Source organism: Corylus avellana, chromosome ca1 (genome assembly GCF_901000735.1).
Source record: "Corylus avellana chromosome ca1, CavTom2PMs-1.0".
NCBI classification, from domain to species: Eukaryota; Viridiplantae; Streptophyta; class Magnoliopsida; order Fagales; family Betulaceae; genus Corylus; species Corylus avellana.
Window position 1 is genome coordinate 47,602,827 of NC_081541.1, and position 15,641 is coordinate 47,618,467.

General features: G+C 34.3%; 1 protein-coding gene across 1 annotated transcript in view; it reads left to right on the forward strand.

Annotated features, from left to right (window-relative positions):
• LOC132173832 (probable splicing factor 3A subunit 1) overlaps positions 1-1,594 on the forward strand; it is a 17,486-nt gene extending 15,892 nt beyond the window's left edge. The window contains exons 6-7 of the mRNA XM_059585460.1: positions 3-931; positions 1,067-1,594. Of these exons, the coding sequence (XP_059441443.1) occupies positions 3-931; positions 1,067-1,336 (1,199 nt within the window). The 3' untranslated portion in view covers positions 1,337-1,594. The remainder of the gene's footprint in view (positions 1-2; positions 932-1,066) is intronic.
• Positions 1,595-15,641: the final 14,047 nt, after the last annotated feature.

Here is a 15,641-nt window from a genome sequence, read left to right on the forward strand (position 1 = left end):
AGAAAGAGACCCAACAAAATTCGTTGTTTCCCCAATTACTGGTGAGCTAATCCCCATTAATGAGATGTCCGAACACATGAGGATTTCCCTCATTGATCCCAAGTACAAAGAGCAGAAAGAAAGGATGTTTGCTAAAATTCGGGAGACTACACTTGCTCAGGACGACGAGATCTCCAGGAACATTGTAGGACTTGCCCGAACCCGTCCGGATATTTTTGGTACCACAGAAGAAGAAGTCTCTAATGCTGTCAAGGCTGAGATTGAGAAGAAGAAAGATGAGCAACCAAAGCAAGTTATATGGGATGGTCACTCTGGAAGCATTGGGCGCACTGCAAACCAGGCCATGTCTCAAAATATCAATGGAGAGGATCAAAATGATGCTGGTAATAATGATGCAAGAAACCTTCCTGGCCCCGCAGCTCTTCCACCTAGGCCTGGCATGCCATCAGTTCGTCCACTTCCTCCTCCACCTGGACTAGCCTTGAATCTTCCTCGTTTGCCCCCAAACACAGTCCAGTATTCTGCTCCAAGTAGTGTCGGGCTCCCTGTACCCCAACCCAGGCCACCAGTTATGCAAATGATTCCTTCAGTACGGCCACCTCCACCTCCAATGCCAATAACTTCTGGACAACAATCTCTTTTGGTGAATCGACCACCCCAAATGCCAACCATGAATGCTACTAGTATTCCTGTACCGCCTCCACCTGGTTCTCAGTTTATGCATGTGCCAGTTCCCCGATCTTTTGTTCCTCTTCCTGTGCATCAACCTACCATGCCTATGATGCCCCCACCGCCTTTGCCTCAAGGAATGCCTCCACCACCACCACCTGAGGAAGCTCCTCCACCGCTTCCGAATGAACCAGAGCCAAAGAGGCAGAAGCTCGATGATTCTTTGCTTATTCCAGAAGACCAATTTCTTGCTCAGCATCTGGTATGTGGAGTCTCTGCCTTTGCCCCTTTTTCACTCTAGTAAACTTCAAGTGGTATTCAATTTTTTTTTATTTATTTATTTTTTAAATCAATGAGCTCTAGGTTTCCTGATTGAGATTTATTTTTATTTTTGCAGGGGCCTGTTCGTATCACTGTCTCTGTTCCCAATGTTGATGAAGGAAATCTCAAAGGGCAGCTTCTGGAGATTACAGTGCAGTCCTTATCTGAAACTATTGGCAGTCTGAAGGAGAAAATTGCAGGGGAGATCCAGCTTCCTGCCAATAAACAGAAATTGAGTGGAAAACCTGGCTTTCTCAAGGACAATTTGTCGCTGGCATATTACAACATTGGAGCAGGAGAAACACTTAACCTTTCTTTAAGAGAGCGTGGTGGTAGAAAAAGATGAACAGCTTTCTTGACCAGGGCATTTAAGGTGGTTGTTGGAACTTTCTTGTTACCATGAGAGTATTCCATATATTATTGTTGAACTTTGTTATTCTATCTTCATCGATGTTATGTTGGAAATGCTGTATCACTAGAATGACTTTCTGAACTTGTTCTTTTGTCCTAACCTTACTGTATAGTATCTAAGGGCAACAAGTTCCTTTTTCTTAGGCTGATCAAGTCATCTACTTATTGCTACTAATCATCTTCTCCTTTTGCATTGCGGTTGCTTCACTGAAGATTTTGAACTCCAGTCTTATTGTGCTTTTCATTTCCAATTTCGTTGCTGCAAGTTTTGCTCTTGGTGAACGTAGTGAAGGAAGGTTCTTTTGCTAGTATTTACATTTTGTTTTGTAGAGAGCATACCCATATACCTGCACATTTAGATGGATAGATTACTGATTGGTTTTCTCTGGAGAACGCTGCATCCTATGGTATGTCTTTTTGCAGGGCTTATGCCCTACAAATTTGTTCCATTTTTCTGCAATGTTCTCCTCAGACCAGCCATTGGACCAGCCAATAAGCAAGCAATGGCTGGGAGAGTTGATGCTTTCTGATGCCATTTTTCTTACTACAGAAAAGGCAACTTGTTTGGGTTCATGAAACGACTGTGCCACCCAGCATATGTTTCTTATACAGGTCGTATGCTCTCCCATCCTTCCCTTTTATGTAGCATTCATGGTCCTTGTTTTCACAGCTCTGATGGCAGTTATTTATACCTGCCTTTTTATTGCAGCATGGATCAGGTTTCATTGCAGTTTCATGATAGAGGCAGCAGATAAATCTTACTTTTGTTCTCTCATAAACTATAGCTTAGATTTATGTGTATTCTTTTGAACATGTATTGAGCAAGACTAATACATGTTGAAGAGAGAGTTGGATGGAGAACTGGTTTGAGAAAGTCAATATAAAGTACCTATTAAGGTGTTTTACACTTTATTTTTTAGTTATTCACTGGTAGGGTCATTTTGTTGTTGCTGAGCTGAAATTCTGTCTATTGTTCCCGATGCTTTTCTAAATCAGGGATACTTTCTCTTAAATTTCTCAGCTCAGCTAGTCTGTCTACCCACCACTTTATTGTGAGATAAAACCGTTCTTTGATTCTTTTTGCTAGTGCAGATATATGAAAGTTGAGCCCAAGTTGAGAAATTGTGGAAATAATGAGCAGTTGATATACATTGTTGTGTTTAAACCTAGAAGTTCAATTTTTCAGATTGAAAGTGTTTCCCTCCCATGCTTTCTTGTTCTGTTTCTGGATTTTTGCTCGACCTTGCTATGCCTGACTAATAAAGTGTTTTACCTCAACCATTGTGTATCTTAAAACTAGTTGTAGTATAACAGAGATAGCATTAGATTCCTTGTAATGTTTGATTTCTTTTTTCAATTCTTTCACGGTTCCACCTCTACTTTTAGTTTGTTCAGTTTGTGTTGAATAGACTTTTTGTCCGTAGTTGTGCATAAGCTATACAAGTCAGTTTCCAAAGCCCTGCTTTAGGGCATGTTTGGTTGGTAGAATATACCCCTGAAATAAAGCAGCACGTTTCGTTGGTAGAATAAACCCAGAAATGGAATAGCTATTCCATAGTTTGATAAGTTTTTGTGTCTCAAGAATAGGTATATAGAATAAACCCATCGATTAAACTTCCCACAAAAGCCCCCATAGAACGGCTGAGAGAACCCACAACCTTTGAGAATACTTGGTTTCCAGAGATGTAGTAGTATCCACTCATAGTCAGAATAACTGAAGTTGAATGAACTTTCTATGCAGTCTGCTAATTGTAGGGCTATATCAAAAAAATGTACAGGAGAAGTTTCACATTCAGACTTTCTTCCTTCTTGTGCATAACACCTGAAGGGATTCTGAATGGAACATGGTTAGGTATTTTTGTATTTTTACTTTTTGATGTGATAAAAATACTCTTTTAATATAATTAACTGGATATTCTTCTGTTCAAATAGGATCCTAATTCATTTCCAATGGGTTTGCGGTCAGATTAAATTGAGGACAAGGTGTTTTTTTTTTTTTTTTTGGGCCCATTTCTTATTAATTGCATTGTATAATTGTATCTGTTTGGATTTGCTGCTTGAAAGTCCACTTCTTGATTTTTTTTTTTGCTTTTTTTGTTACTCTTTTTTCATTTGATTAGAAAATAATTATAATAAAAAGGCTGAAGTTCAATTCGAAGGGAATATAGCATTTTCCTTTCGATATGGGAATATTAAACTTGTATCATCAAAATAATGGTTGTCTAATTGTCTTCCACTGTGATCAAGGTGATCTAGGGAAAATTTATTATAACCTACTCATATAACTTCAGTCTTGTACCCATGTTCTTATGGATGAGCTTGTAAATCTGGAAACTTGAGATTTGTGACAAAAATTCATACTTGTGTACCACCACTCTTAGCACTCTTTGTCAAAGGTTAAAGGCTATTTGAGTATTCGGATGTTTCAAAAAAGAAAAAAAAGAAAAAAAAAGATAAATGTAAAATTAGTCCATGTGGTTGGCCTAATTTATAATCACGCCCTATGGTTTAAAAAATAATTTATAGGTCCCTATGGTAGGCCAAAGTAATATTTTACTCTCTGAACTTATTTTCCGTTAAATGACTTAATGGAAACCGTTACATTGTCACATCACACCCAATAAAAATAAGACACGTGTTCTTTTTTATTTAAGCTTTTAAAAAATGACGAATAAGCTTTTTCACATCATTTTGAGGTTCCAACACACTCCATGTCAAATTAAATAAACATAATTCATCTATATCCCATGTGCTGCCGTCGTCTTCATCTTCCCCAACGATTTTTGCCGTTGTATTCATCTTCGTCTTCTTGTCGTCATCTTCATCTTCCCCACCGATTCTTGCCTCTGTCGTCTTCATCTTCCCCCAAAAAAATGACACAAAGAGAGGAATAGATTGTTTCCGATGCCCATAAACAATTTTTTAAGATGCTTCAATACCCAAAAATAAATCTGAATTTCCATAAAAATACTGTCCAAAAATGCACTAATCCAAAAACGCAAATGCTTAAAAATCTCAGAGTAACTCACAGATCAAAGATCACACCCATCGGAATATGACGATGACGGCAAGAATCATTAAGAAAGATGAAGACGAAAGTGGCACATGAGATATAGAGGGATTATGTTTATTTAATTTGATGTGGAGTGTGTTAAAGCCTCAAAATGACGTAAAAAAACTTATTTATCATTTTTTAAAAGTATAAATAAAAAAGAACACGTGTCTTATTTTTATTGGATATGACGTGGTAATGTAACGGTTTTCGTTAAGTCATTTAACGGAAAATGAATTCAATGAGTAAAATGTTATTTTGGTCTACCCTAGGGACTTATAAATTATTTTTTAAACCACATGGAGTGATTTGTAAATTAGGCCAACTACAAGGATCAATTTTGTATTTATCCAAAAAAATAAAATAAAAAAAAAAGGTCCTTAAAAATGTAAATTATAATTGTTTTATAAGATTTTTAAAAAATTGGTTACATGATTTAATTTACTAACGAATTGCACTAGACCAAATAAAGAAATACATATGGCTTCATTTACTTCGACGTAAAATAGGTTTCAAAAAATGATTTCTGCATTTTACGGTATTTACTGCGACGGAAAATATTTTATTTTTAATCGAAAATTCTTTTTCAATTTTAAACCATTTTCAAATCGACTTTGAACATCTCATTCCCAAATCGACGGACTCTGCCAAGACCTGTTTAGGACCACACTGGGACTTGCCCGGGACCCACCAGGGACTTGACCAGAACTTGCTCAGGACCCGCTCGGGACCTCGCCAGGACCTACTTGGGACTCGACTGGACCTGAACAAAACTCGCCTAGACCTGCCCAAGACCCTCCCGGGACTTGACCGAGACCCGCTTGAGACCCGACCGGGACCCGCCTAGGACTTTCCTGAGATCCCTCCGGAACTTGACTGGGACCTGCTCGGACCCTGCCAGGACTTGCCCAGGACCCCGTCGAGACCTGCCCGGGACCCGCCCAAGACCTCGGGACTTGACTGAGACCCGACCGGACCTGCCCGGGAATTGACCGAGACTCCGCCGGGACCTGCCCGACACTCGCCCAGGACCCACCTGGGACTTGCCCCGAACCCCGCCGAAACTTGCTCGGGACTTGACCAGGACCTGCTTGGGACCTTACCGGGACTTGACCAGGACCTGTTTAGGACCCCACCGGGACCTACCAGGGTCTCCGGCTGATCTCGACGGGGTCCTGATAGAGTCTAAGCGGGGTCTAGGCAGGTCTCAAATGAGTCGCAGTGGGGTCCTTGCGGGACTCGGTTCACACACCTTTAAGACTTAATCAAGACATTTTCGTAATTTAGAGTTTAATATGTTTTAATAAAAATATATACAAACCAAACTACCATTCCAGCCTCTTCATTTTTCAGTAATAGATATTCTTTGTTCTAATTGAATAGTTATTCCGTATACCCAACGTGTTCTTAAACTTAAAGTGTCTTCGGATAAACATTTAGACCAGAAATTTTTTTTCCTAAATCATCCAGAAAAGGTTGTCGGCATTTTTATGTTCATTATCTAGAGTAATTGTATGTACCAACTTTACGGAAATGATTTTCCTCTTCCAAAAAAGTTGAGTTTCTAAAGAAAAATCATTTTGCATTCCAATGAATTGGATGAAAGTTGGTAGAAAGCAGTGTAATTTGTAAATATAAAGATGTTGAGACTTCAAAGGCCAATCAAGACCTAAGGAATCAAAACTGCATCAAGATACTTGTATACCGAGTAATGGTAAAACTCAAAAATAAATAAAATAAAAGAAGAAAAGAGAATAGATGAAAAATATAGGCTAATATTTACGGTTGATTTTACTATAGTTCATTTAAAATTTACGGATAATAACCTTTTTTTTCTTTTTCTTTTTTTTCTTTAAATGAATGAAGTTAATAACTTTTTTAGTATTTGAGTTTTGAGGACTTTTTTATTATTATTATTATTTTAATCTAGGTTTCAATTTGTATCATAGTACATATGTTATCAATAACAATGGAATTCGTACCTTCGCCTATATTCCGTTAAAAAAAAAAAAAAAAAAAACTAATGGTTTGCCACGTGTCCTAACGAAAATTTAAAAATAAAAAATAAAAAAAGATGAAAAATAAAAAAGCATAAAAATAATTTTAAAAAAGGGGGTTAAATACATTTTTCCCCCTGTGGTTTAACAACTTTATTTTTTGACCTCTAGAGTTTAGTTTTTATCACATGAAGTACCTAGGATTTACATAAAAACGGAGATTATACCTCCATCTAAATTTCGTCCAAAATTTGATGAAAAGCCACGTCAGCACCATAAAAAAATCGATACGTGTCCATATATTAATTAAAAATACAAAATAAAAATTTTAAAATTAAAAAAATTAGAAAAATTAGAAAATTTAAAAATTTAGAAATTTAAAAATTAAAAAAAAAACATGAGAAATGGGTGACTTAGGGCTAGTTTGGGATTGCATTTGAGGGGTCTAAAAGTACTTTTAACACTTAAAAAACCCGTTTGAAGAAAAAAGTATTCGTTTGGTAAAAAAATTAAAAGCGTTTTTATGGGTCCAAAAAACCTAAAAACGGCTAAAAAACAATTTTGGCAAAAGTTTAAAAGTGAAGTTTTTGCCCAAAAACTCTTTTTGAGTTAAAAACTATATTTTTCAAACGCAATCACAAACAGACTCTTAAACCCATATACTTTGAGCATTTTCAGCAGCATTAGGTATTTTACCTAGTGAAAAAGTACAATTATTTACTTTAACTATTGTTTTTTCACTACACACTCCAACAGATTCTCTATTTCATTCTATACTTGTTTTAAAATATTATTTCTCATTATTTTTTTTATTATATTATTGCCAACACTTAATTAAAGAGAAAAATAAACACATATATAGAAATCATTCATAAAAACAAAAATAAACACATATGAGGAACATTCATCTCACATGCAGTAACTAATTCTTAAAATTAATAACATAAATAAATTTTTTCATCCAACTGCAATTGGTTTGTTTCCATCCTTGTGTTTTTATGCAATAAATTTTTTATCCAACTACAATTGATTTGTTTCCATCCGTGTGTTTCCATGAAATAATTTTTTTTCTTGCATTCAATTTTTTCATCCAACTGTGTGAAGAAATTTTGTGTGCGAGAGAGATAAATTTTGTGTGAAGAAATTTTGTGTTTGAGAGTGGAACGTAACAAATGTGAAGATGTGTTCAAAAAAAAAAAAAAAAAAAAAAAGATGTTAGGTGAAAAGAGGTAAAATAAAGAAATAATAAATAAAAAATAAATAAATAATATTTTATTCATTTAGTGTGCTATATTCACCATAACAATGTAACTATTCTAGCTAATAACAAGCTACTCTGTTGGAGTTAAAAAAAAAAATAATAATAACTAAATATAATTAATATTAATCTTTTAGCTAAGCTGGTGAAAATGGTCTAAATGTCTAATAAGACAGGAGAATGAAGTCCAGCGCTCCCACCAATATGATGGAATATGATGGATCGACGGTCATCGAGACAACAAAGCTTGCAACCTAATTAATGGGCGCATTAATTGTCACAGTGAGGGACAAGAGGGAACAGGATCCTCCCCAGTCTATAATGGACTGGAGAATATCGAGTTCATAATTAGGATTTCATCTCAGAAATCTTATGGCCACAAATGGGACACATATCCCACTAATAAAAATAAGGATAAAGTACATATAACCCCCTCAAACTATTACCCAATTGACAATATTTCCCATAAACTTTCAATTGTGACAATGTCCCCCCTAAACTACCAAAACATTGTCAATGTCACTGCCAAGACTAACAAAAAGATCAAAATGCTCCTATATATTTCTTAATAAGACAAAAATACCCTTATAAATTAAAAAAAAAAAAAAATTGTTCTTAAACGAAATTTTTTTAATTTTTTATAAGAATATTTTTTAAAGAGAAAAACGAATATATATATTTTTTTAAAACGGAAATTTTTATTTTAAAAAGTTTATAAAACAAAATAAAAAACGAAATTTTTATAACAAAAAAAATCGATTTTTTTTTTTAATTTTTTTCTTATAAAAAGGATTTTTTTTTAATTTTTAATTTTCTAGCCTTTGGATTTTTTTTTTTTTTTTTTTAAATTAGTTTTAGGTTTTTTCTAGAAGTTTTATTATTTTTTGTTTTTATTTTATTAAGGGTAGTTTCGTCAATGGGGAAACATTAACAATTTTTTGGTAGTTTAAAGGGGACATTGTCACAATTGAAAGTTTGTGGGGGACATTGTCAATTGAGGTTATGTAGACTTTTCTCTAAAAATAATAATGAATATTATTTTAATTAAAAAAAATTAATAAAACTTAAGAAAAAGAAAAAGAAAAAAAAGAAGGGGTGGCTGGCCACCATTTTGGAATGAGAGCCAACCCAATGGCCCGGCCCGGTGTGAACCACCCAATGGCCTGGGGGTGGTTCGGCCACCATCTTTAAAGGGGGGGGGTGGCAGAACCACCATCCAAAACCCTTTGGGGCAAGGGGTGGCCAAACCACCCTATGGCCCCTTGAAGTCAGCCGGGTGGTTGACCACCCCAGAAACAACCTTTTTTTTTTTTTTTTTTATACTGCTTAGAACCACCTTTTGCAAGATGGGGGTGTTTGAACCACCCATAGGCCAGCCAGGGGTGGTTATTTTCCACAACCGGCTGAGCCACCCTACTTACCCAAAATGGGGTGGCAGCCTGCTGGTGGCCAGCCACCTTCATTTCCTTTTTTTTTTTTCTTAATTTTTTTATTAATATATTTTTTTTAATTTAAAATACTATATTATTATTATTTTTATTAATGTGATATGTGTCTCATTTGTGGTCATAGAATTTATAAGATGAAATTCTAGTCATGAACTGGATATTCTCCCGTCCATAATGGACCGGAGAGAATCCTGTTCCGGGACAAGAGGGCCCCACACGAGTGGTTGGTGAGAATAGTTTTATTGTGTGGTGTAATAGTAAAGTATTTGATGGTGTTATACTGCAATCAACAAACGTTTAGCATTGCAATGGTGTAGTAATAATACGAAAGAAATACTTTATGCATTTCATCAATCTTATCATATGTCTAATCTCTAGGGGCCACGAATCGTGTTTTTTTTTAGGAGGTTTTGCAAAAACTGTTAACCGTTATATATATAATATGAAATAATGTTGTTTTTATGTTTAAAATTTTAAATATATATAAAAATGTATAAAATCTATAAACTGTGTCGTATGTAATATGATATTATCGTATTACTAGAGAAACGACATGGTTTTGGTTTCTTTTTTTTTTTAAAAGCTGTTAGCGGCTATTAAAATTACTAAGGCAATTAGAGGAAGCAGTTAGTGATAGTTGGAAAATATGAATGAGAGATTGAACGAAACTTAAGGACTGTATATACATGAATGTCTCAAAAATGCATATAAAGATAAAGTAATGATAGAAGGAATACTATAGAGTCTTCCCAAATGTAATATGCCTTTTAAAGACATCACATTTGGGAGGACACAATGAGGACACTAGACCTCCTTGTTAGGAAATTAAGCGGTTATGGAGTTTTTACATTAATATACATAGTTAAACATAACTCTAACCCAAAAAACTAAGCTAATGGGCTAAGGTCCACTTAAGTATATTAAATACTATTTTCTTTTATATTTTCTCAATGTGGGACTCAATACTCGCAAGTGTACTCATAACACTCCTTATATAACCAAGAGTAGTAGACCACATAGAGAGAAAGGTTTATAAAGATAGCCATGTGTATTAAGTTTCACATTGCTTAATTACTAGGTGAAACTGTGCTTTATAAGGAATTCAAGGGGAAGCTCTAAATTGACTAGTCATCTTGGAGTGATAACGTAAATGTGGTTAACACTTTTTTCTGAATTGTTACAAATGGTATCAAAGCCACCTACTAACTCCAAGTCATGTGGTACTGGAGCATTAAATGACATAGCCCTCAGTAAGAATTCGATATTAGGTATCATTAGATTTGTGATACATCGGAGATGAAATTATTACAGATTGAGAAAATCTATACCGATCAGAATGGGTCAGATATGATGATAAAATCATTGCCTATGCATAAGCTTGAAACTAGAAAATAAAAATAAAATAAAATAAATAAAAAAAATAAAAAATCTTAGTGGACCACACATAGTCCAAAAGGAGAGATTTGTTGGGTGGTCCCACCTATGTGGTGGGACCAACCCACGCAGTGCTACAAAATAAAGGGCATCAGCCTTTGTTCTATGGCAAGGAGAAGAGGTCAAACAATGCGTGACCCTCTTGACAAAAAAAAAATTGGGGCTTTTCATATGGCCATTTCAGTATTATGTTCTTGACAATAAGAGCTACGTATTGACTGATCGATCCAGTTGGTTAGTTGCTCATACATATTTGGTGAGATCTTTCTTTATTGTTCTTATTGAAATCCACTCTTGGAGTGACTAATTTGTGTTTTAATTTAAGAATGTATGTGTTCTTAATGTGTTGCTCGCCTCTAGATATTGCTATTGAGAATATACTTGTAAACTCATTATTGTTGGTAGAAGAAGCTTTAATTGAATTAGGTCTCGTAGTTTTTCCCTTCACATCAAAGGGTTATCGATGTAAAAAATTTGGTGTTTTGCTTGTGAGTTGTTTGATTTATTTCTCTACATTGTCGGTGAGTTGTTTATTCGATGTTAGATTGACTATTTAATTTGCACGAAGATGAATAGATAATTTCCGATGTGTGTGCCTTGATTGGCATTCACTCCTATATATATAAAATACTGCAAAACTACATAAACAAACATGGAGATAATGAAAAGATGGTTGAGAGAATGATTTTTATCATTTTTCTTAAAAATATTGAATAATTATAGATAAACCATATGCATGGGATATAGTATATTGAGTAATTAATTGTAAGTAAACTATCTAAATGGGACAAGGTAAATTAGGTAATCATCAAACTTTGACCATTATACTTACAAATTATATTGCTGTTGTTAAATTTTATATATGTATATTTAGTCGTACTCGTACCTCATGAAAAAAAAAAAAAATTAATAAACTTCTTTTTGTTTTTGTGGAATCAACAATTCCCTTTCTTTTATTTTATAAAGAAATGAAATCATATTTAAATAAGTAAATTACATCATGTCATAGTAATTTAGAATTGAATAATTGAATAATTTTAGTTCTAAGGTGCTTATTTACTTTAATTGAATAATTGGATTTTAATTACATTAATGATAAGGAGATTTACCATCCAAAGGGATTTAGAATTTTAAATTTCATTTATTTTATGTTGTAATTTATACTTGAAGAATCAAAAAGTAAATCTAAAAATTAAAAAAAAAACTAATTATAAACTTAAGTAAAGAGTAGGCTTTTGTTTGTTCTTTTGAGGGTAACCATAGATAAAGAAACCGAAGTATGAACCATCTTTAGAGTTTGTTTGAGATTGCGTTTGAGAAATAAAGCTTTAAGTAAAAAGCTTTTTTTTGGCAAAAGTTTCGTTTAAAAGCTTTTGTCAAAAGTGCGCTTTTGCCATTTTTATAGTAAATTTTTTTTTTTAAAAAAATAACTTTTGAAATTTTTTACCAAACAGGCTAGCTTTTGTTTGGCATGGCTTTTTAAATACTAAAAGTAAAAATACTTTTTAAGCTATCTAACCTAATCCCAAACAGGTCATTATTCCTTTTTGTATCTTTGTTTTTTTTTTTTTTTTTTTTTTTTGACATGTACGCACAAAAGGAGGGAATATGATTCGAACTAGTGACCTCCGCTTCATTAGGCATGATCCTAACCAATTGAGCTACCCCTTAAAGACTTTTTTGTATCTATTTGGTGTACGAGAAGGATGAAAAGATTTTGAAAGGGTATATGGATATGTGGGCGCGCCCACACCACACACACATATATATAAGCAATAAAGTTTTTTTTTTTTTTTTGGAAAAGAATGAGCGATATATAAATCAAAACAACTTAAGCATAATGCTCTACAGAGATAATGTCTAAAATGGAATTAGGAACTTCGTCAATAAGGACTTGTTCCACACTACAGGATAATGCTTCCTTCGCCTGGCTATGAGTAGCACCATTGAGATTTTGTCTAACACGATTAATCTTCTAGATTTGTAGACAATTAAGCAAGTCCCTCGCCTCCTCCATAAGATGACCGTAACGGTTCCAATTTCTCCCATCTTTATTACGAGCTTACACCACTTGGAGGGAGCCACTGTCTAGAACCACCCTATGAAAACCCAATTTCTGACTCAACTTAATGGCCCTTAATGCCACTGCTGTCTCCGCAATATTGGGCTCTACGATGTAGTCTTTTGGCGCTACCACACCTCTCCCTTCCCATCTCTGACAACCACAGTAATACCCATCTTCCTTCTACTCTTATCCATAGCTATATCCCAATTTATTTTAACAAACTCGTTCTTAGAGGCTTCCCATTGAACGTCATCTGTAATCACCCTCTCCATCGGGCTATCTTTCCGAGAGTTAGCTAATTTGAATGCCTCTAGAGACTTCGCGGCACACCCGATTACACTAGAAGGAGGACTAACCTTCTTCCCATAAACACATGCGTTCCTACGAAATCATAACATTCTAGCCACAACCGCCATGAGCTCTATATCTTCCTTCTCCAAAAATTGAAAAAGCTCTTCCAATATGAAAACAAGCTCCTCCAATATAAGCAATAAAGTTGGTAAAGCAATAAAGATGGTAGCACACTTTTTTTTTTTTTTTTTTTTAATTTTTAACGAAGTATCTCTTCATTGATATAATAATCAAACAGAGCAAAATGCTTCATACAATACCAAAGATACAATTTAAAATCTTCATAACTCAAACATTATCTATGACATACACAATAGCTTCTCGGGCTATTGCAAAATAATATCTACGAAAAGTCACTGTCCCAATCAATTTAATTTCAGATCTACAGCAAATTCCGACGAATTACGTCTCTATATCTACTACCAGGTCATTGATTCTTTATGCCTAACTCCTCCATCATCGGTGTATGGTTTGCTCTCAGAAAATGAACCATAAGAAAACAAAAGACCGACTGAAAACCAATTCCGTTATTCTTAAGGATTTGTGAAAACAAAACCTATAAAAAGGAATAAAACTTCACCCCATAGATCACTACAAATAGCAGATTTAGAGAGAATACATTCTTATTTAAAAACAATGAAAATACAATAATAAAAGCCCAACACACCCTCATGTGTTTCATGCGCCACCGCCAATCAGCCACGCGCCGCTGGAATGCATCATGAGGACCATTGACACACAGGCCCTAGTCCATCTACCATGGAGGCGGAAAAAAAGAGGGAAAAGGGGGAAGGAGAAAGGGGGAGGAGGGAGTTGTAACTCCCTCCCCTAGTTTAACCCCTCATAGATTTGACAATTAACCATGTGTGTTATGAGTCTAGTAATAGAGGTATTTTAGGATTAGAATACTTAGAGATAATAAGTTATGTTTATAAAATTAGATTTATAATTTAAATATTATATATAATATGTTATCATTAAAGATAATATATTATCTCATTAGAAGTAGTTTATTTCTATTAGTCTTTTATATTTATTATGTGTTGTAAGTCTCTATTTAAAGATACTAAGTTTATTAATGAAATTAAGCAAAGATTAATTATTCAGCTCTTTAGTTGATTTAGGGCTATTAGGGTTTCTTGAACTAACCTTAATCTATCAGTTACGTGCTAGAGCAATTAAGCCGATAACAATGTGGTGATTTGTATTTTACTTTTTTATACCTTTGAAACAAACAAAAGTGATTTTAATTAAGCCATCAAAGATTTATGAAAAAATAAAAAATAAAAATTGATTTAGTTTGAACATAATAACATCATTACATCAAAATGATTAGAGTAGTCTTATGGAGACTTCCAAAATACCCAAACTTCTTTATTATTTGACGTGGCACAAACTAACCAAAAACATTTATTCTATCTCCTATTCAGTGCCACCCCATTAGACCATCTGGTGGTCACAACCACTAGGTGGGCCATGAGAAGGGATCAAAGCTACTAGCGAAGGCTCTCGGGCTGATCAAACAACTCCTAAGCTTTTGAGATGACTACCTTAAGGGTTTTAGAAACAGTGCAACCATTTTAAAGTAGGATTAGCAATTTTTGACACGATTTGTAAATTCGATACAAACCTTTCACGAAATTAAATGATTAAGTTTATGAGTCAGATTCGTTTAATTAAATGAGTATGGTTAGAAACTTAGAATTGACCTACATAGTCATATATTCATGCTTCAATAGGACCCAAACTCGACACACGCGACATAATGGTAGGCAATTTTTGACATGACCCTGCTCGACATGAACCTAATGCAAAATTAGAAAGTTAGAGTTGACCTATTTAATTAAATGAGTTGGCTTATGATTAACCTAGATAGTCTTATACACATATCTCAACACCATAGCCAGCTCGAGCCTTAGGTGGATTAGGCGGCCACCTAAGGCCCCAATTAATAAATATTAATGAAGATTTTTTCCTTAAAAAATTATTTAAGGCCTTAATTACCGTCAATATTATTTAATTAAGGCCCCAAATTATGGTAAATAAGTAATTGAGAAGAGATATACTAAGGGTACTAACTCTTTTACTAATAGATGCTTACTAAACTAATGTGTGACTCATTCATTGGTACTAGTTACATTTATCTTAATTAATTGTTTTATTTTTCTCCCATGAACTAGCTACACATTAATTTAGTAAGCATTTGTTAGTACCCCTAGCATTTCTCAATTGAAAAACATTAATATTGTTTGATTCTCTTAAAATCTTCAACATTCCATTCTTGAAACAAGTATTGCAATAATTGATAGCATTAAATAAGAAAATCAAATAATATATTAATATCAAAGTCATTCTCCGAGAATGATTAGTTTTGGCGTGGTGCTTTTGCTCATGCCTAGAGAATGGCTACCTATGTCCCGAATTGAATCTGCACCAGGCAGATCTATTATATAAGCGGAAGATTGAGCATGGGTTAGCAGATGTAGACGTCATAGGATTTCAATGTAAGATTTGTATGTTTTTAACCTTTATGACGTGTAATCTTTTAGCTTCAGCTATGAATTTCAGAGTTATGCTTTATGATTGTAAGAGCTTTTATGGTATTGATTATTCATGAATGAAATCGAAATGAATT